General features: G+C 32.6%; 1 protein-coding gene across 2 annotated transcripts in view; it reads right to left on the bottom strand.

Annotated features, from left to right (window-relative positions):
* The window catches only part of SOS1 (SOS Ras/Rac guanine nucleotide exchange factor 1), a 134,573-nt gene that overhangs the window by 27,353 nt on the left and 84,010 nt on the right, over positions 1-23,210 (bottom strand). For both annotated transcript variants that reach the window (XM_031466869.2, XM_031466870.2), the window contains exons 9-13: positions 11,711-11,838; positions 10,263-10,918; positions 2,046-2,127; positions 1,163-1,285; positions 553-656 (exon numbers count right to left, since the gene is read on the bottom strand). In XM_031466869.2, the coding sequence (XP_031322729.2) occupies positions 553-656; positions 1,163-1,285; positions 2,046-2,127; positions 10,263-10,918; positions 11,711-11,838 (1,093 nt within the window). The remainder of the gene's footprint in view (positions 1-552; positions 657-1,162; positions 1,286-2,045; positions 2,128-10,262; positions 10,919-11,710; positions 11,839-23,210) is intronic.

Genomic DNA, 23,210 nt, shown 5'->3' with positions numbered 1-23,210 from the left:
TTGTGTGAGTTTTTGATGTAGCCTTGTTTTGTACTATGCATGAAAGTACTATTATTTAACCCTTTATTTTCTGATTCTCATTTAGAGAGTTCAGTGGAAACAGAAACAAATTTGTGTAGAACATACTTTGACCTATTCCATACAATCATAGAATCTTTAAAACCAGAAGGGAAACTCTGGAGATCATCAGGCCTAGTCCCTTATGTTACTGATAAGGAAACTCAAGTCTAAAAAATCAAAATGATTTTGCCCAAAGTCATTTATCTGGTGAGCGGCAGTGTTTGCGACAGAAGTCATTTCTCAGCTCTCAGTTCAATATGCTCTGCTGCCTCTCTGATATGTTATGCATAATAACCAGGAAGTTGATTGACTAAATGAAAATTCACTAGATCAACAGGGTGATTACTGAACAACTTTTAACTTTTTCAGTTGGTTATGCTGGCACTATTATAAATATCGCTTAACCACACTGAGGAGTAGTAACATCAATCGATAATCACCATATTGGTACTTTTATTACATATAAAGCTTAGGCACTTAAAAGAAACATACCTCTTACTGTTCCAATAAATTCCTCCATTCGCTGCAAAAGATCTGCATCTCTTTCAAAATCATAGAAGTGGTGCTCTACCCAGTGCCGACATACGTTTAATACTCTATGGCATTAACACAGAAGAATAATTAAATTACATGGGAACTCGGACATAAACGTTTATCACAACGAATGTTATAGATGAAAACAGAGTAACTCTTACCAAATTAAATACAGTTGACTCTTGAATAATGGGGTGTGAACTGCATGGGTATACTTATATTTAGATTTTTTTTTTTCATTAAATTTGTACCACAGTACTACACCATACGCAGGTGGTTGAATCTGGGGACACAGAACCACATGTTTGGCATGTAGACTTTCTACTGTGCCAAGCATCTGTGCCCCTAACCTCCACATTGTTCAAGGGTCAACTTTAATTTTATACATGGCTTAACACTTTCAAAATTCTATGTTAGTTAAGACTTATACAGTAATTTCTGATAATTCCTCTTTACTTCACTCATTTTACTTGTTACTTCCTCGTTTGGGAAAGATCCTATTTACTTCAACTCTGACACAAAAGTTCAAAAAAGGCTTATTTACCTCAGTTATTTATTTAATGCTTACCGCAGTTGTACAGGTTGTATATATTCTTTTCTAAACCTTTTTAGTTCTGCACTCAAGGGCTGATCTCCATTTTCTATAGCTATGCGATCAGCTTCTGTTGGCTCAGGCTCTGGAATTTCAAACCTAACATAAAACAGAACAAAGTAGTGAAAAAACCAATTATATCAAATTATACAAATAAAAAACCTTTTTACTAGTCAGCACAATCAAGAGACACCATAAAAAATTACTGAGGATATACACATCATTGAAAACGTGAGGTTTCTATAATGTAAAGGTTAATGATCTTATTTTAATTTTTTAAAAAGAAATTAATACTTGCCAATACAGATAAAGCTAACAAGAAACATAATAAAGAATACATGCGAAGTCTAAAAATAGATGTGATTATAAAGTTAAGGAAATGATGTTCAGTTTTGGCTTCTGTAATTACTCTAAATCAGCCAACAGAAAACTGTTTAAAGTTAATTTTTGAGAAGCTGGCTGCTCTTTGGTTGGATGAAACACTTTTCTTGATTATAGTAGTTGTTCACTCCATTTTTCTCAATATGTAATATATTTGAAAAATTCTGTTTAGAACATTTAAATCATTAAAATTCGAATTTCCAGAGCCTAAATTCAACATTTTTATATAGGTCTTTAATTTGACTGATTCTGTAAATTTGAAACTTCACATACTGAGTTTCTAGGTAAAAAGGATGCTTATTTTCGTATTTAAATAATCACAGTTAACATATTATAAAATAAATGGTCATCTAGGAGATATTTTTTCTTAAAATATTCATTACAATTTAAAGCTCATTCAATATATTTCCAAGAAACAGATAAAATCTTAACCCAATCTCATTTTAAAAAAAGGACAAAGAATTTTAAATTGACTGACCTTTCTATTATAAGACTCAGTAGTTCTTGAGGTTTACAAAATGATCTATATGTTGTAAGAAATGTCCGAACAAAATTGGGATCTGTGAAAAAGGAAAAGTATCTTATTAAAATATTTTATTCAGAATGATTAAAACTATTATTTACATTTTCAAAAGAGATTAAATATTTAAAAATTTAATTTTAAAAGTCCCAAAATATTCTGATCACATAGAATGCTGTGGACTTTGTAATGAACTGCTAGTTTTAACTGCTTCCTAAATTAGTGGCAAAACCACTGATAGTAAATTTCAAGTCAACTTATTTCTTGACCTCTGCATTCTGACTAGCTGATCTTAAACTCACTATTTGTCACAGAAGTATAAAGAAATTGGATCTTATGATGTTGTAGATTAAGTTAAATGCGGTTTCTAAATTGTTTTATTTGTAGGGGGTTTAATTAAAACTGCTATAAGATGCTTATAAATAACCTGTAAGTTATTAAAACTATTAAATGTGTGAGAATATGTTGATTTGGTTCTATTCACAACTTTTAATTACTTATATTTCTAGTAGACACAGTGAAAGTTCAATCATAAGAGTAGGCATCTTCAACCCCTTCCATGAAAGGACCTACTTTTCATTCACATCTCCATGAAGTAAAGCAGGAAGCTGACTGAGTGTGGTCACTTCTCCAGGCCTGCCTATTCCAGTCTCTCCTTGGCAGTATTCTCCCAAGTTGTGGAGAAAGGCTGCTGTCATCAGCACAAGAGACCTGGGCCGTCATCTGCATAAATGGGGGAGGGGGGGAGACATCTTCCCATAATGGAAAAAACCCCACTCACTTCTACAACTCAAATTTCATCAAGGTCTGCATTTAGTTGTAAGTCTTTAAAAAGGAGGGGAGAGTTCATTAACTTATTTTTTATTGGGAGTGTCAGTTTCCTATTTTACATCACTATGGGCTGTTAAGATCTAATTTAATGATAAATTCATTGAGGGTAGCAACTATCTTTATTTTTGTTAGGCTACATACTATGGATTCTTTATAAGAAATATAATGTCTTTTATTAGCATAGGATTTAGCAAGAATCAGAATTCATTTGTTTGGAAATTTCTATTTAGTCTGATTCTGTTTGATTAACGCCTAAATTTAGCCTTAAAGTAAAATAATTATATTAACTTCCCCCACCCCCAAAATCAAATTCATGGATTTATTATAAAATATAAATCTATTTCCAGTCTATTGGTATATGTGGTCATCAAGATAATGAATTGATTTAAGTATCAGACAACCTTGAATTTAAGATTATAATACATTTTTGAGTTAAAGAAAAATTTACATAACAAAAAATATATTGGTTTTAAATACCCCTCCTCTCTTTTAACTTTATACCTTCTGAGGCTAGAGTGGGTTACTGATAAAAGTAATTTAAATAGATACAATCCTTTAGTAATTTCCTTTCTGTTGGTATTTTATTGTTTGTCTTCAGTTACAGAGTTCCTCAAACGTTAAAGACTAATGTCTCATCCAGAAGAAAAGATTTTAAAACAGAAGGCTGTACAAGATTTTAAAACAGAGATTTATATCGGTTTCATCACAATCCTCCCTTTCAAGAATCTTCTTCCTGTTCTGCAAATCTATTTGTTAAGGTGAGGCTGCTTCAAACATCATGTGTTTAGGAAGCAAAAGTAGTGGCCACTGTAGAGACACTGAGCTGTCACTGTTGGAGAAGCCAGACCCTTAGTACAGACCCTTAGTACTTAGTCCAAATATCCCTGAGCTGTGTTTCAAATTAAGGATGATCTCTTCCTTTTTAAAAGAAAAGTTCAGCCTAAAAGTCTAAACTCAGTATCTAGATTCACTTCTCAAATGCCACCTAAGTCAGGCTAAAAACTTGTGGGATATCAAAGATAATTTAAGTTGAAAAACAATAAAAGCAAGTTTAAGTGAATTAACGAATGCTTTAAGAAAACTGGCTATTTTTAAAAGGCAAAATACTCTAAAACTGTCTTTTCATTTTATACCAAAACTTCTGGCCATTTCAGTACTTTAGTAACTGATGACAATGCTGGGAAAGTCATGATGTGCCTCAGTGCCATCAGTCAAAAGGGGATCACATCAACACCTGGTGACTGTTATGTAATGATTTCAAAGAGCATTCACAAAATCAACTCCATATGATTTCTGTGAAGTGAGCAGGACCGCTCTTGTTTTTCCCTTTCTACATATGAGAGAAGTAACTAAGCTACCTAAAGTCACACAGCAGAGCAACAGAGATGAAACCAGAATCTAGATCATGTGATCCCTGATTTATTGCTTTTTTCTACCATATCATATAACCTCCCTGGATTAAAGGATCTGTTAAGGTTCCCATAGCTATAAGACCTAATTATAAAGAATGAATCCATGAGTTATCTAATCACGACATAAATTCACATAAATGATTTAATCCAGAATGTAGCTAATCTTGGTTAAAGGCACTAAAGTCATTGAAAAATTAGCAATCTAATTGTGATTCTGTAATTCTTGTTAAGCCTTCTTCCAGATTTTAGGAAGTAGCAGCTGTACCTTCCTGTACACTGTATTCAGAAGAGGAGTTTCTGAAGCTGGCGGTGAAATAAACACTCCCACAATCATCACTGTTGTATTAACTTCTAAAGTAACTCAAGTTTAAGTTGTTTTTAGCTTGATTAGAAAGAAAAAACAGCAGAAGCTAAAAATAAACCAAGAAAATTTGGCATAAGTTTAAACTCTTTCAAAAAATATCCTAAAGGCTGCATGTATTCCCAGGCTTATATTAAATTAGGTTCTATTTTTAGTCTAAAGCAGCAGAAAATTACTAATGAATGAAAAACTTACACTGAGAGGACATATCTGTATTTGAAATTTTACACAAAAAGGGTACATATTCTAGAAGCTATTTTTAATTCTATTGATTTCCCCTTTTCAGGGAGAGTAACATATATCATGTCATGCTAACCACTGGAGAGCTTTATCTTATTGATGATACAAAGGACTAAAATAATTTGATATTTTAAATACCCACCAATAAGGACAGGTTATATTATTTCGTAGAAAAACAACACCTACTTAATGTTTATCAGACAGTGAGGAAAGCTAAGTTTTACACTGCCTCTGTTGGTTGCAGGGTAGCAGTTACCTACCTATATTATAAGATGATGCTTTAGAGAAAGGGAAGGCAAATGCATTAAAAACACAAAAGCCAGGATGACTTGGTCAGATATTTGTGGAGAAAATGAAAATCGACTATTTAGATATTCCCCTTGTTCTGTTTATTGTGGATGTAATTCCACAAACCTCTTTCTCAAATATAACCCCTAATAGACTTCAATATGAGCAATGGCAAAAATGTTCTCTGTAGTTTTTCTTCTTCATTTTAGGTAACATTCTTTTCTACCTGACTCTCAAAGCCCTGCACTAAGATTTCCACCAAGTTTACTAGCTGCTCTGTTTTCCTCTGCCTATGCAACCTCTTTATGTGTACAAATACCTGCCAACTCTACCATCAAGTCCCTGATCTAGGGCCAGGTTATTTCAAATATGAGGTGTAGTCACTTTTTTCTGCTGGCCTTCTACCTGCCTGCCTTCCTCACTCTAAAACTATTCTCTCATAATTTTTTTTTTGCACAATTCTCCAAAATCTTAGGGACTCAGGATATATTTATGTTAATGTTTGGAATATATCATACTAGATTTGAGGTGATAAATTCCATTCTTTTTTCTTATGTACCTATTTTGATTGACACAAACTTTTTTGGCAAGGTCAATTATATTTATGAAATATTTATTACATAGCAAGCTATTTATGTAAAGAATATCCCTCCCCCATCACCACAGTGAAATGCTGTTAATCAGGATGTCTGTTCATGTGATAATTCCCCCTTTAATATAGCCATTTAAAAAGCCACAGAAACAATAAGCTCCTCAACAAGGATTTATAAACAATCACTCTTGAATTCCTTAAAAAAGGAAACAGACGCTATGCTGACGCACAAACACTTTTTTAAAAAATCAAGAGTTTAAAAATAGAAGAGCACTGCCCTACTGATCAAAAATTGTTCAAAAAAATTTTTTTTAAAGTTAAAACACTCAAACTTAGCTTGTATAGGACACAAACTCCACAGAAATCTAATGACGCTTTTGTGGATTTTCTATATGGGAGCATAAAATAGCAGTAAGTACTTTAAAGAAAAATATCAACTGACTAATGTTTTTTCAATAACATTTTCTTTAAAAGAGAAGCTCACCATGCATGGGAAACACCTTTCCCACACTTCAGTATGAAAAGCTTTTTCCATACAATGTCAGTTCTGAATTAGTACCCCTACCTCAAAGTCACCTCATTTCTCTAAAGGAGACTATCAAAACCAGATATACCATCTCCAAACATTTCTTTACTCATGTTGCTTTTAAGTCTCAATTAACTTCTACTACATTATTTCCTGTATCTCTGTAACAGAAGTGAAATTCCTATTCTCCTCTTCTTTATGCATATTGTTTTGTGCTTTCTTACTGTAGGTAAAAAAGTCTCTAAAAATGATTTTAAAAATTCACCTTGTATGAGTCAGTGTAACATGATGGAAAACATACAGTACTAAGAGTCAAGAAACCTTGTTCTGCAATTAACAGATGATAGGATTTCTGGTAAATCACATAACCTTCAGGGGCTTGGGTTTTGGTCAATAAAGTGAGGGACTGATCATCAGAGATCTATAGCTCTGTTTCAAAAAGTACTGTTAAATTACTTGAGGTATCAAGTTGGCTGAAGCCATAGTGAAGTCTGAATTAAGTAAGGTTAAGCCAGTTTTCTGGCTTTTTAAGACAATGTCTGACCAACCTATAATCTAAAACATGTTTGTAAGTAGTGCTTATTAGTTACTGAATTTTCTCATGTATTAGAGCCAATGCTTTTATTATAATTCTATTCAATGTAATAAAAATATGCAAGCTAAATTTTAGCTTTTATTTCAGTGTAAGCCACAACTTGCACTGCATGTTCTTGGATAAAAATACCTACCAACCAAATGAACCAAAATTAAAAAGAACAAACAGTTCTTAAAACAAATGGTTACCTGATCTATTATCATTATTATGATAATGATTATATTATCATAATCATGATTATTATCATTATCAAGAGTCCATTTGAGCTGGAAAAGACCTTAAAAGTTAACCGCTTTCATGTTTTACAAGTTTATACATGGTCTATTAAAAACATTTTATATTGTCAGTAATACATTCACTCACAGACTTTAGAGAAGAGCCCAAATTAGCTAACAATAATTATTTGTGTGTACTGTAAACCTCAACTCATGAAAGCTGCTTATGGGTTTCAGTTATACTAATAATATTCTTATGACATAAGTTAACATATTCAATTAAGCTTCAAAAGAAGACAGAAAATAAAAATGTCAAAAAACTCAGCTACAATACTTCTAAAGCCAACACTGGCTTTTTCTTCTTTAAGAAATTAATGTAAGGGATTTTTTTAAACTTTCACATTTTAAACAAGTAAAAAATCTTGTCAATTTAAATCTGAATACACTTAACTTTGCAGAGTTCTATAAATCTAGAAATTTAAGTGTTTTATATTAACTAGAAATAAAACCACTTAAAATATTATTCTATTCAAAAGCTAAAAATTAATATCAAAGAGAACAATTATCAAAAGTACTAATAAAACACCATAGCAAAGGTACTGTGTCTACAGACTTGACTAGTGTTGTGTACATCAAGGAGAGAAGATTGCCAAGTCTAAAGAAAAACTATCAGCTATGCTTGTTCAGGTTTTGTTTATTTTAAAGTGTCTGCATTCAAAAAAAGAAACAAAATGAAGCATAGTTCCCCAGAAAAGAAATAATTGTAGTTCTTCAACTGCTTATTAATAATCGTAAGTTCTCTGAAATAAAGCAAGCAGTTTAAAGAAAAATTCTATCATTAACAATAGAGTTTTAAAGAAACAATTATGTTAAAAATTTTGAAATTTGAAAATGCTTTCCAAATCAAATCCCACTGACTTGTCATAGTAAACACTAGCAAGCCTTCTTTAGCACTTGCCACTTGTATTGCTCCACAGGAAAAAAAATTAGTAGTACTTGTCTCACAAACATAGATAAAAACCTGAGAATTAATTTTATTTTAAACAGTTAAGAACTCAAAACAAAGATATTTAAAATAAAATGATTAACAGTTTAGAATGCTTATGCTAAAAAATTCTGTGCATCTTCTAAGACACAAAAATCAGAATAATGTGGCAAGAAGAACTCGAACTTTCATAACCTTAAAAATCCCTTAAGAAGTTAGCAATGAAATAACAACTTTGCAGCCACAAATTTCAGGTAATTTAATAAAACACTTCTCCAGTTGTATTCTAGATAAAGAAGTTGGTGATCAACTAAATAGGTAGGTCATACTAATTACTGAAAATTGTACCTCTCAAAATCAGTTTTGTAACTGTAAAAAATGATGACAGAATAATCTATTTCTTTTTCATGTAAAATCCTAGGCAGCTTATTTAAATTTCCTGTACTTTGATTTGGGGGGGGGGGTGTCAGAAAAATAAATACACTAACTGCAGAAGTTTCTAGGTGAAAAATCACCCAGAGTCTTCTTTCACTATATTCAACGTTTCAGTTACTGCCTGCTACTACCAAATGGTGTACACTTAACACAAACTGCTTTTAAAATCAGCCTATGGAAAACACTATTATTTTACTATGGAAAAGGCTAGCAAAAGAACTACCAACTAGAGGTCAAATAAAAATTAAAAACAAAACAGAACACTGGCTTATCTACCCCAGAGACATGTGGAGATAATGAAACAGATTACATTTATAAAGTGTTCTGATATCACTGATAAAAATATTCCAACTTAATTTTACTTTTTTGCAAGGTGGTCCTGATAGTTTCCAGGCCATATAAGTAGTTCTGACTGGACATTTAATAAACTGAACAAATGAACATTATTGAATACCATTCATCTTTATTACAGTGGATTAGTTAATGGATATCTTTAAAAGTTTAATTTAACTGGTGCCAGAGCAGTTTCCAGAGAGAACTGAGAACCCATTTAAAGAACTTCAAAAACTGGAAAACAAAAAATTCCCCAGAAACACTCATCTCCTAGAGATAGAAATATATTTAAGCAAAAAGTCTGTAGATAGAGGTTAACTTACACATTCAACTATTTAATAGCATTTATGTTATTTATGAGTCACATCTGATTTTATGTCTTTGTAATAAAAGCATTCTTTAAAAATAAGTTTATATTTCTTAAAGAGCTTTCACATATAATATTTCATTTATTCTTTCCAATGACATTCTAAGGGAGCTGTTGTGATGGTCATTTTTGAGATGAAAACTAAGGTTCTAAGGCCTTAAGAAAATATGATAAAGTGAGGGTGTAAATCTAAATTCAGTGCTCTTTTCACAGTATTTTACAATTAGCAAACTTCCTACTAAGTCAGGAAGGTGAAGAACATTGAATTATCATTTTTTTACTTTATCAGGAGAAAAAAATTACTTAAAAAAAATGCATCGTTGTGTTTGTTTCTTACCTCTCAAACAGTGTATTTGATTCAGCCTACTTAGAGACAAACATGTCTCAGCCCCCTAGGAACACCCCTCAAATCCCTATGTTTATCTCTAAAAACTGCCCTGCTAAGGTGAAACTGTTTTCTAAATATCATCAGTTGTAAAAAGCAAAAAATACTGAAAACTTAAATGACTCCCACATTTGCTAAATTTATTAAATATGGGGAATGGAAATCCGTAAAAAGCAATGCTGTGTATATCTGTACTAGTAGCACAATTCTGGTGATGGATATATATTAAAATTTTTATAATCTCAGTAATGGAAAGAGAAGAAAAGGAAAAAGAAGTAATGGAGTAAAAAGATTTTTAGACCCTACTGATGATTTATCACTACTTTTAGTCTTGTTTCTGCCACTACCTGGGCACATTTAGCCAAGTAACTTCATTTATAACTCTGGCTATAAAGTTAAAAATAATATATGTAAATGTGGTAGAAAAACTATAAAATTTCAAAGACATATGAAGTGGCTGTATTTTCAGTCAAAGGAAAATGAACTCTGATAATGCGGAGTCTTTTGTTGTTAGTTCGCTTTCTATTTTAGGCACAATGACCTGTGCAGCAAAGAAAAAATCAGCTTGAAGCAGGAAAATAAAAGCGATAGGCAACTTCATATTACTTACCTGCGTACATATGGTATGTGAGCCTCTCTATAAGTTTAACAACAGTTCCTGCTTTGATAATTGGAATTCCAGCTTTGGGCTGCATGTTTTCTTCAAATATGATATTTTCTTCAGAGTCAGGCTCTGCAAATCTATAAACATCAGCACTAGGGAGCCTCATCTGCTCCTCCTTCTCTTCCTGTAGCATTGTCACATCAAGCATCCTTTCCAGTGTACTCCGGTACTGTAAAGATATCAATGCTGCCATCCAATTGTTCTTCTCTTCAGCTGACTTGGCAGAAAATATAACACTATTTTCATCTTTTAAAATTATTTCAAAAGCATGCTTGTACTCACTGGTGTCATCTTTGTCATTAATTTGTACCTTTCTCATAAAAAACTTTTCTTTAAGACGATATTCTGCATTGCTAGCACCAGGAAGTCTTGGCTGCCCATGATTTGATTTACAGCAAATCATTAAGCCATCAAAGAGAAATATGTGTCTCTCATGTTTGGCTCCTACACGAGTAAGAGTTCCTTCCATTATAAACTCATTGCAACACTGTCCAATGTCTTTTCCCTCCCAACCATCAATATTCTTCTGAATTTCGTTCATTTTCTTGATTGCTAGTTGTTTCCCCTTCATTTGCTGACTGTAAAACCGACATGCAGATTCACTGGGATGAAGGAAAAAACATTATTAGTACACAGATGACAGGGAAACTATAATTCATGTAAAGAAAGGCCAGTGCAAAAGTGTATTTTGAAAAGTTCCACTGAGAAGGTTTTCACTAATTCTCCAAATATATTAGTGTTACAACATACAGAATTTTGGAAACTAAAGCAAACACAGTAAGACTTTTTTTAGTGCTCTAAAAAGAACAACTGACTACTAACAAAATTCTGCCCTATAAATTAAGCTACAGAATGATTATTTCTACTACAGCTACTAAATATTTAGAATGACAAGTATTAAAAAGTAGCCCAATAGAGTGGGAAAAAAAGTAATTTAAGAGCTTTAAAAAAAATTATCTAGAAATACTTAAGTGGACAATACCTAAAGCTAACTAACATACATACATTGTAATTAGAAAACTGGAAGCAATATTATCTGAATTAATGCCTTGAGTTATATAATCCTTAAAATAAAGGACACTACTAATTTTACTTTGACAGAACAATGATGTTGACATAAATCTACCCAATACATTTTGCTCTATCTCTCCTTTAGCTTACCAGTTGACTCTCAGGAGGTCTGGTCTGGGAGTATGCAAGGAAAATGCACAAATATGAAAGGTTTTTCAAACAATAACAAATTCTCTTGGCTTTGATGTCACTTCCTCTGAAAGACCAAGCTTGTCACTAAAACTATTTTCTTCATTGTTTACTTGAGGAGGGAACTGGGATCCCTGAATTTACACAATATTCAGGATGAAAAGAAGGACTGTTTAAAAAGTGAAAATATTCACCTCAGTCTTCGCTTTGCAAGACTTTTAGAACATATTTTTTCCATACCACTCTGAACATTCAGTAAAGCTGTTATAGCTTGTTTCAAACATTCCTTGTCTTCTTGATCTTCACTCTTTTCTTCTAACTGCTGCAAAGTGAAAAAATAACAAATGTGAACCAGTAGAACAGTTTTGGACAAAAAAGAAAAAATACACCTATTCTATTTAAGGATAAAGATAACATTGATTGAACTCTTTCTACCACAATAAAAATTTTAAACATGTCATGAAATACAGTATTCTTTTTAAGTCATTTTCTTTCTTATGTATTACTATCCATATCAAATATAACCAAATTTTCCACTGGAAAAAAAAAAAAGGAGTAGAACCACTGTTATAAGATGTTACAGTCTGTGACAGGCAATAATATGCAGTTTCTCAGATGCATTTTACTGAAAAAAAATACATAAATTATCTTTTTAACAATCATAGGACTTGGCACAGCAGTAGACACACATAGATGAGATTTTTTTTGAGGTATGTAACTTGGTATTAGATTTCTGAATCCAACATTGATGTTGTAAAGCAATAGGATGCTAAGGAAGATAAATATACCGAGAAGGATGCAATACAGTGGAGAGGAACCTGAAAGACACAAAACCTAGGATCAAAATTTGACTCTACTTTCTGTGTGACTTTGAGGCAAATTACTTGACTTCTAAGCCTCACTTTTCCTATCTGTCATATGAGCTTATAAAAAGCCTACCTTGCCTATTTTATGGGGTTATTAAAAATCAAAGCACTTGTAAATGATAATGTACAATTTAAGGGTAAGTTGTTTTCTTCGTAGTTTTACTACAGAATTAACATTAGTATTATGAAGAACTTTGTCAGTATGCACATGTTAAGATTTTGAGTTAGTGAAATGCAACCATATTTTCAGTTAGTGGCTAAATATACTACATATGCCTGACAGAAAGTCTGTGCTTAAAAAGGATTAAGTCATCAATAACTACTAATCATCAATGCAACAAGGTGGCTATAATTCAAGCAAGCAATTAACTGAGGTATGAGTGTCAATAATTCAGTAACCTTATAAATCTGTTTGTGGCTACCAAAAAGGAAAAATTAAGAAATATTATTTATTAATAGAACTTTCATGCAACATTTAAGAACAAACTCTCTATCATAGAGGAAAAGACTTGAGAAATAAAACCACAAATTTCAAATTTACAAAGGTTTACTTTTCAATGAAAAGAAAATCAATGGCCAAGTGTTCATAAAGAAGATAACTAGGTTTTAACAGATATTACTAGTAGGCTGAACGCTGGACTCTGGGTAAACTCTCAAAGTACTTCTACTTCTATCATTCTAAACTATTTATTTCTCATATGGAAGAATTTTTGGAGACAAATGTTACCGTAAACCTTTTGAAGTTTAGGCTTCAAAGGAAGTAGGTAATCTAACATTGAAAGCAATGTTTAATAAAAAAGGGCAAAATTCTACACAGTGTAATGAAAGCATCACTAAAGAGTGAATTATTTCACTGAGTTGTTTCAGAATTTAATCACTCAATATTCAAGTCAATATGACGCAAGGTAATTTTTTAGTCTTACAGGCTGATACTAACAGCAGAATATTACTGAGTTCTTTACAATCTATCCTTTGATATTTTTTATATTATTAATTCTGACAAACACATCTAAAGTTATACAAAACACACAATTCTAACATTCATAAAAACAACTACGAAAGTAACAAATCCACTAGGAAATACGTTTGATTTTCTGTTCTAAAAGTGTTTCAAGTTTCTGGGTTACTTATCTACCACTTAACTGTAGCATTTTACATGTGGAATATACTGTTATCTCAAAAATATTTTTAGTATATTTTAAAATCACAAACCCAAAGTCTACTTCAAAAACCATAAAACTTTACTGATGAAATAATTTTTAAATGCAATATTTACCTTCATAGTATTAATCAAGCATCTAAAACAAATTTCAGTGTAATAAATGACCTTTCTTATAAGCATTCTTTGCTTCTTTTACTTAACATAGCTGACTTAAACTGGGCACTGGTGCAGAATAATTCAAGCTAACTACCATCAAAGGGGTGACTTATTGTTGATACAGAAACAAAGCAGTGGCAATCAGTATGTAAATGAGACTCCACAAAGCAGCATCCTCTTGTTACCAAAGTGATATTCAATACCATACTTTTCTCATCACTGCCTATTTAATAACATTATGTAATAGCAACAATTTAATTTTACAAATCCCATTCACTTAAATAGTTAAAAAAATTATCAAGTCCTGAAATTACATTGCCGTATGAGATCATATTTAAACTGATCCAGAGAATCATATTCTAAAGCACAATGAAAACTCGTATCATCTATAGAGATGATTAAAATTATTTTCAGAAGAAAGGAGCCACTTTTACCAGCAGTTATTTTGAGGAGAGAGTCCTTAAGAAATAAGTAGAAGGGGCAGTAGTCAATATGATATATTGTATGTCCAAAGGAAACCCTGAGAGATAAATAGGATTAAATTTAAGAAGCTATGAACTGGAAAAAGAAAACTCACAATGGTATTCAGGAGACGAATAAAACTCGATTGGTTTACACATAAAAAAATAAAGTGTTGTACCTGATGCATTTTGTATGAGTTCAACTAATTCACAAACATATAAAGACTCCTTTCTTAAAAAAACAAATTAGAATCCATATGTTTTTATTTCTAGAAATTAGTTTTCTCCAACATGAAATAAATAAAATGATACATTCTGAAATAATATAAATTGCCACATGCTTGCTGACAGAGGCAGGCAGAATCAGAAACCAGGATTCCCAACTCTCAATCCAGTGACCTTTTCAATATACTACCCAAAGAACTAAAATGACTTGAAATACTTGTTTAGAAAATATTCACCAAATAAAACCTATTCCATCCAAATAGGTAAACTGCAATGCACAAGGATGACAAAATATACAACCTTATAACTGTCTAATTATAACTGAGATTTGGAACAAAAAGACAAAGACATTCACCTCTATCTTAAATACTGAGCACATATATAAGAGCCCATCACAAAATGTAAGAACACAAGTAAAGAAGAAAATCACCAAGTAAATTTCAAAACTAGTTCCTTTTTTTCCCAACAAAAGTATTTTTGAGTTAGTGATTTCATATATGCAGATAATTATCCTACATTACAGAAAAGTTCATCAACTAGTATATGATGTTAATGATATTAACAAAATTTGATCTTCTTTTACTTAACTAGTGTAAATCCTCATTTTCCCCCAAGACAAGTAAGCAGATGATCATTATCAAGGTAGTATATACTACATGGAATAAACAGTATAATTCTTCCATAATTGTAATTTAAATAAAACAGTATCTTTATTAAATTAGCCAATGGTGGAAAATATAAAAATGAAATCTTAAAATATAAATTATGTGATCTATAATTAGAAAATAAAAGCAAAATTCTCAAGGTTTCTGAAGAATGTCTTAAGTTTTATTGAGATACTTAAATGGTCTTGTACACTTTTAAAAACTAAACTATTAATAGTAGCTGAATGAAAAAAAGAACTCAAAAGGGCAGATCTACAGGGGAAGCCAGTCAAGTTCCAATAAGAATTAATTTAACAAATATTTAATTAACCACCCATTAATTATAAGAATGAAAACATGGTGAGCAAGCCAAATCTGGTCCCTGCCGTTAGAGTATAAAAGAGAAGACAAATGAATTACAAAGTGCTATGATGGGGAAAATATAGGGCACTCTGGAATTACACAGCAAGAGCCCCTGACCTAATAAAGGGAGAGAAGATGACAAGGAAGGCTTCCAGAAAGAAATGACTATAAGGTTTGAAGGGTAAGAATGATTTAGCCATGGGGAAACAAGTACAAAAAATGAATTAGGCAGAGGAAATAGCATGTGTAATTCAAAGAGTTATATAGGACCAAGACTGAGAGAAACTGGCTGAATCATACCGCCTAGCGGGTGGGAAAGATGGGAGGTGGGGACAGGTGATGAGTCAAGATTCTGGAGAAGTCAACAGGGACCAAGTCATGACAATAAGCCTTATTAGGAACTTGGACATAAACTTGGGTCAATAGGGAGCCATTACGGATTTTAAGCAATAGAGACTAATGTGATTAATTTTGCATTTTAGAAAGATGGCTTGGGTTTGGTTACCCAGTCAAGGGCAAATTGTGTGGGGAAGAGAAGATGGGAAGGAAAGACTAGAGGGAGATTTGTGATAGTCCAGATGTGATTATCATGGTCCTCATAGAGAAGTGAGAGCAAACGAAAAGAGGATGAATCCAAAAGAAGATCCTTTTCAAGAATGAAAAGGAGTTACTTGGTGACTAAGTAGGTGTGATGTGGAGAAAGAGAAGAGCTGAGGACTTCCAGGTTTCTATTCCGAGTAACCAGATGGATAGCAGGACCACTTCGCTGAGTCAATGAACACAGAAAGAGTAGATTTGTTGGGAAAGATAAGGAGTTTTCAAGAAAGTGAATTTGAGTTGCTTACACAATGAACAAGCAGAGTTGTTCAACAGATAGCTCGACAATAAATAGCTCACATTTCCCCATTTCTCTTTCAATACCCCTCTCTTCATTTAATCTCTTTAATTCTATCGAGACCAACATAAATTCCTGATTTTCTTCATGCTGCTAAAAGCAACCTCTGTTGTGACAGTGTCTCAGACTCCTTCAACTTAAAATATTCAGTATGCTAATGTGCCACTTTGGTGGGGGTAGTGCGTCCTGAACCCCATCACACCCTTCTCCTCCTCCACGCCTATCCCACTGGGTACTCATGAAGTTTATCTAGAAAAAGCAGTAACCCCTTTGCTGTCATGTAGTAAACCAGTTTGGTGAATTTCTAGCTAAATTCTAGCTAGAAATTAATTCTAGCTAAAAAAGGCAAAAAAGTTGGAAACCACGATATTTATTTGATGAAGAAGTCATAACACAATAGTAAAAAAAAGGTGTTTCTATGTATCACTATTGTGTTTTCAGACAGAAAATAATCTTAGTTAATTGTAAAGAATTTTTAGAATCCCTGCCAATTAGACTAAATTTGTGTACTGTTTTTGTTGGGGAGTATTTTAAGCCCAAGCATGTCATCTGGGTGAGATAAAAGATGATTGAAGAACATGCAAGAGCAATGAAAAATAATCTATGCAACCAATTTTTACACATGCCCCATATTCAAATCATATTTTAAGTAAGATCCAGTTATTCCTATCTTTAAATTAATTAAAATATATTTTCTAACATTAGCAACTCTCTTGCCTACCTGTGGAATCTGAGTTGCAGCCTGCCCTTCACTGCTATCCCTCTTATTGTTACAGTCACCAAAGCCATAACAAATACTGAAGAAGACCTATAAAAATTCAAGAACTTCCAGTAACAGGTGATGGAAGGCAGAAGTTTTGGAAACTCTGTGCAGATAACAATTATTAAATCTGGACAAAATATTAAATATAGTTACAGGCATTGGAAAACATCTAAAAGAAAGCATAAGCCAGAAGCACTATTACTCTTGAAAAGATGCAACTTTAGAAAGTGTACACTATGAGATTACGGTGACAGTGGGGAAGAATGGGAGGGAAAAAGTAGCTTTACAGGCTCGAGATAAAAGAGAGCAGTTTAAGAAGAAATTGAAGGGAGGAATCTGGAAGTGAATGAACTGCAGAAGGGTTGAGACAAAATCTGAGGGTAAATTCTACCCAAACACCTGGTTGACTGCTAAACTCTGCATATGTGGGAAGACCCCAGGGAGCCTAGCAAAAAAGTAGGGAGAGATCAAAGAGGAATCTACTCCTGAAAGACAAGAATTGTAGCAGATGAGTTCTGCTTTTCTTAAACTGAGTTTACTTCCCAACTGTACATAGCTCACACAGCAGAGAGTTAAAGCCTTACTGCTTTAAGGTGCCAAGGGACAGAGCCTGAGACTGGCAGAGTGGCTGGAAATTAAGGGACAATCTCTAGGTATAAGGAAACCACAAAGAATGTGCCCCCAAATCTGAACACTATCTCTGCCCAAACACTTGGTCTTACTGCCAAGTCATATATGCAAAGGGAAGACGTAAGAGAGTCAAGTGAAGCATATGGAAATCCTAAAAAGTGAACAGAGGTATCAGCTGCTGCACAACAGACAAGAGACAAATTTACAGTTGAGTCCAGGAAAGTTAACTGCCTACTAGAGTAAAAATTCAACAATCTAAAACAAAACAAAACAAAATCAAAAGCCCACTAAAAGGATCCCAATAATCCTTCACACAACAGAATCCAAAGCTGTTAACTAGCAAAACTCCCCCCCCCCACCACCAATAACAACAACATAGGAAAATGTGACCCATATTTAAAGAAAAAAGCCAGTTAATAGAAACTGACTTCAAGTGTCTCAAATGTTGGATTTAGGAAAGACTTCAAAGTAGCTTTTGTAATCATATTCTGAGAATAAAAGAAAGACATAGTCATATTGAGTGGACAGACAGGAAGTCTCTGGAAACTGTGAAACAAAATCCAAATGAGAATTCTAGAGTAAGTATAATAACTAACAATTCTATTGACAGATCAATAGAAATTACCAATTTAAAGAATAAAGAGAAAAAAGACTGAAGAAAAATGAACAGTCTCAGAGTTCTATGGAACAAAATAAAGCAATTCTATATAAACATAACTAGTTCCAGAAAGAGAAGAAATGAGAGAAAAATTAAAGAAAATGCAATAATGTAAAAGCAAGTTAAAATCTGAATGGTGAAAGGAGTTTGAAACTTTAAATAGGAAATGAACCCTAAAAAATGTTAGGATAATCTCATTTATGAAATAAAATACCTTTTAAAAAACCATCTCTCTGTTCTTATCAGAGAGAAAATTACCAAAACTATAAATGCCCTTAAGAGTAGTTTAGCTGATTTAAAATTGAAAAATTGTAGTACAATAGTCAGCTGTTTGTTTATAATGGCTCCTGAATTCCACTATACTATGTTTAACTTTAGACATTAAACATCTGTGGTCACATACAATATCATTTAGCTCACTGCTCTAAGTCCATGTTTCTGGAGAAGAATTTCTAAATTTAGAAAGCTAGTTCAAAGAAATGGAAGCTAGACAGACCTCTGCTGGGCTTATTTTTATGATACTGAGAGAAGAGCTGTTTTCTAAATCTCCTCTTATTGCTGGTATTAAGACATCAGCTCATAAGCAGTACAAAAAAAAAAGGTCTTAAGCATATAGCAATAGCAATTAAACCAAATGCAGAATATGAAAAAATAATAGTTAAAAATTTAACTAGAATAGATGTTTGATAGCATCCAACTCCCAAACTGGAAAAGCAGCAAATGAAAGCCATTAAGAAATGTACACAAGATATTTGTAGTGGGGTCTGCAGAGCATATCTCTTTACAAAGAGTTCCTGGCACATTATGTGAAGGCCACTACTAGGTGTTTAAAGTGAATGATGTAGCAATTTGTATTTGTCTTTTTCAGTTTGTTTTATATAGCATTGAAAAAAAAAAACTACTCTAGGAGGAAAATTATCTCCTACTTTTAACATTTCTCAGTTCTTGATCCTAAGTTTTTGCCACTCACTGCACCATTCAGTTGTACATTCTTATCTGCAATCCTACCCTACAATTCCTGTACTTAAGCATTTAGGATTACAATGTTTATAATATGTATTATGTTATAGGGAAAAGTTAAGGACTATTCTTCAAGTCAGTTAGTACACAAAAATTTAGGGATAATAAAGAATCTAATGTTAAATTTTAACATACAGGAAGCATCTAACCATGTAAGCATCCTTATTTTCTAAAGTAAAGCTGGTAATCAAGATAAACACTGCACTGTTACAATGAATTAACATTAACTATGATATTTACTATTCCATTGGTTCTTAATTTAATCTTACCTCAAGAGATAGGGTTGTTTTGAATGCATTAAAATTAAACCTGGACATATTTTCTTTCAATTATTTTGCTAATCATGTACTTTTTATTATCAATAAAACCTAAAAAAGGTATAGAGGTTTTAAGTATTAAATTTTCTATTCTTTTTTCATTTAAGAGAAAACATGTATGTTAACCTCAACCTCAATTATGTACATTTAGTCTTATTCAGATGACTGTTAATAATTTTGCATTCCTCTAAGTTTTTACCTGTCTATAATCTATCTGTTTGAAAAACATTGTTTGCTTTTCATGAGATTTTTGTTGAACTAAAATTAAATTTTAAAAATCTAAGACCAGGATGAAGTGATGAATTGTCCAATCATAAAAAACACATTTTTATGGGTTTACGAAAGCCAATATACACAGGAGAATCAGAAAGACAAAATGAATATAATTTTTATGGTACACCAAAAGCTAACTGTAATGGACTGAACTGTGTTCTCCATACTTGTTTATATATATGATCTTATTTGAAAATTGGGTCTTTGCAGGTATAATCAAGTTGAGATGAGGTCATATTAGACTAGAGTGAGCCCTACATCCATTGACTTGGTATTTTATAACAGAAAATGAAAAAAATTATTTTTTGGAAAGAGAGATTTGGATGCAAAGGTAACAGAGAAGAATGTGAAGATGCGAAGAAAGTGACATGAAGATGGAGGAAAAGACTGAAATGAAGGCATCCATAAGCCAAGGGATGCCAAGGATTGCTGGGATACACCAGAAGCTAAGAAAAGGCAGGAAGGATTCTCCGCTAGAGACTTTAGAGGGAGTATGGCCCTGCGACACCCTAATTTAGGACTTCTTATCTCCAAAACTGTGAAAGAATAAATTTCTGTTGCTTTTAAGCCACTCAGTCTGTGCTTTGCTCTGGCAGCTTTAGGACACTAACATGCTAATGCACAAATAACAATATAGATTTGTACCTGATTTTTTTAAATTGAGAGAAACTTAGTTTTCCCTAGGTTACATGGACCCAGCATACTGGAAAGAGAATAGGCAATTCTCTAGGGAACTGACTAGTTCAAAATCATCCTGGATAATTTTTTTCTAATATTTTATCTCCTTAAGGTATACTCAGACAAATAACACATCTATAAAACAAAGAAAAGGTTAAAATTTTTGTTGAGCTGAACAATGTACTGATTTGCTAACCTTCAAAATATCAGCTAACATATTTACTTAATCCCAGGAAACAATTCTATTTGTTTAACAAAGTAAATTAAACTTAACACAGAAAATCACATTACTTAACACAGAAAATGAGGTTTTCCAAAGGACACAGAAGAGTTTTTGTTGTTTTTTTTCACTTCATAAAAATGAACTTCAATGTGAAAAAAACTGATCAAAGGTTCCAAAAAGACTTGACTACTAAACTTTAACTTGCCAGGAAAAAAAAAAATTTTTTTCCAGTTTCAGTGGCATTAAAGTCTTATACTATTAATAATTATACTTTCATTTTATTTATAAATTTTATTTTATTTATACTTTTATTTTATTTATAAATTAATTCGTAAGGCATTCTAAGTTTCCAAAGTAAACGTAATTATATATGTTATAGTTAAACTATTCCTACAAATATAAGACATTTATAGGAATTCTAAGGAAAACTTACTTTATTTTTCCTATTCATTTTTTAACAAGCATTTATTGAATGTCTAAGTGCCAAACATTACTAGGCATGAGAATTCAAAGATACATAAGGATCAGTTCCATTATTCATGGAGTATACAGTCCAATGACAAGACAGACAGTAAAAATGGGTCAAGTTCATAAATAGGAGAGAGTAAAGGAGTGTAGTTAAAGGATCAACCTAAGGAACTGAGGGAAACCAAGTTTCCCTTGGTTCAAATCAACATTTGAACAAATTCTTTGACAAGTAGGAATTTCTCAGATGAAAGGAGAAGGTATAAATAGAAGAGGAGTTCCAGGGAAACAGAAAAAAAGGGTATGAAATCCTAAACAGAATTAACATATCCAGGGCTGCTAGAAAATGTTTTATGGCTTAAGTGTAAGGTAAGTGACATCAAATATTGTGCGATAAGGTTGGAGAGAGGCTAAAGAATTTAGACTTTGTGTCCCAGTTCACAGGGAACCAACTGCACTTTTCAAACTGGGAGTTCCATAAAATACAAAGATCATATATGAAACTGCTACAGTAATCTAGGCAAGACATGCTGAGGGTCTGGACTAAGGCAGAATGGAGAGAATATACTGGATTCCAAAATTATTTCTACAGTCAAATCATGATGATCTGCCAATAAGGAAGAGAGAAGAATCAAAGATGGAACTGAGGCTTCTGGTGAAGGAAACTGAGCTGATCAACAAAGAAATGGAATACAGGGAAAAGCACAAATTTGGGCAGGCAGGAGAAGGAGGGGAAGTGGTGAAGGATGAGGGAGTAAAAGGTTAGTTTAAGATATCTGCAAGGCAAGAAGAAAAGTTTCTATTAATGGCAATTCTCAGTATTTATATTCTTTACTGTATGTATACTGAAGTATTTTTACATACATTCTCTTGGTTGATATAATAACCCAGTAAGATAAGCATTTCACAGATAAGGGAACCAGAGCTCAAAAGGTTAAATGACTTGTTGCAGGCTACTCAGTTAGTAGGCTACAGGGCTAGAATCGGAGAGGAAACATCAGGCTACCATCTAGTCTCACGAGCTTTCAAAAGCTACTCCATGCCACAGATAAATTATGGCTAGTTTCCAACTGTCATTGCTGTCTTAGCATTTTGCTGCTTCCCACTGCCCCAATTTTATTTAATCATTAGTGAGTCTAGAACCACCAACTCTACACTGGCACTTGGAGTAATGGCAATACCCAGAGGAAAAATATTTACAGTAAGAAACATGCTGGAAAAAAATCTTAGACCCTTAAGAGTTAGAAGGTCTTTCAGTCCATCTGATGGAAGAATTCTACCATAGTTCCTCAAAGTAACCTCTATAAATATATTATATTTTTAAAGGATTTCATGGTCTAATTAATTTGGGAACTAACTGCTTTATTACACAATTTAAAGTTTTTAATGTTCTAACGTACACTGAGAATTTCTAGTAGTATAATTAAGAATACAGTGCCCCCTCAAACATATTTGACCACTGAACATTTCCCCCAAACTTTTAATTTAGAGTATCTCATGGGACTAGCATCCCACAGAATATACTTTGAAAACATTGCTCAATGAAACTATTTAACTAAGCAACATACCAACAAATACAAAGTAAGGATAAGTACAAATAGTGTATTAGTCCTGGGGGAATGCAGAATAAAAAGGAGTGATCAATATTTGTGGAATTAATTAGGCAAAGTTTCCTGCCTAATATACTAATTTTGCAATGAAATTTAGGCAGTAATATGAACTAGGAATAAGCATGCTTACCAGTAGAAATCTTTTAAATTGCTAACTGATGCAATTATAAAATAAAGATTCTATTACCGTAACTTATAACTTTAAAAATTTAATTGCCTATAATTGGGGGAGTAAATAATTAATTTCTCATATTATTAAGATGGTTAGGTTCTACAGCCTTCTGA

Source organism: Camelus dromedarius, chromosome 15, assembly GCF_036321535.1.
Source record: "Camelus dromedarius isolate mCamDro1 chromosome 15, mCamDro1.pat, whole genome shotgun sequence".
NCBI classification, from domain to species: domain Eukaryota; kingdom Metazoa; phylum Chordata; class Mammalia; order Artiodactyla; family Camelidae; genus Camelus; species Camelus dromedarius.
The sequence above is the reverse complement of the archived record's forward strand: the minus strand, read 5'-3'. Positions and strand labels throughout refer to the sequence as shown.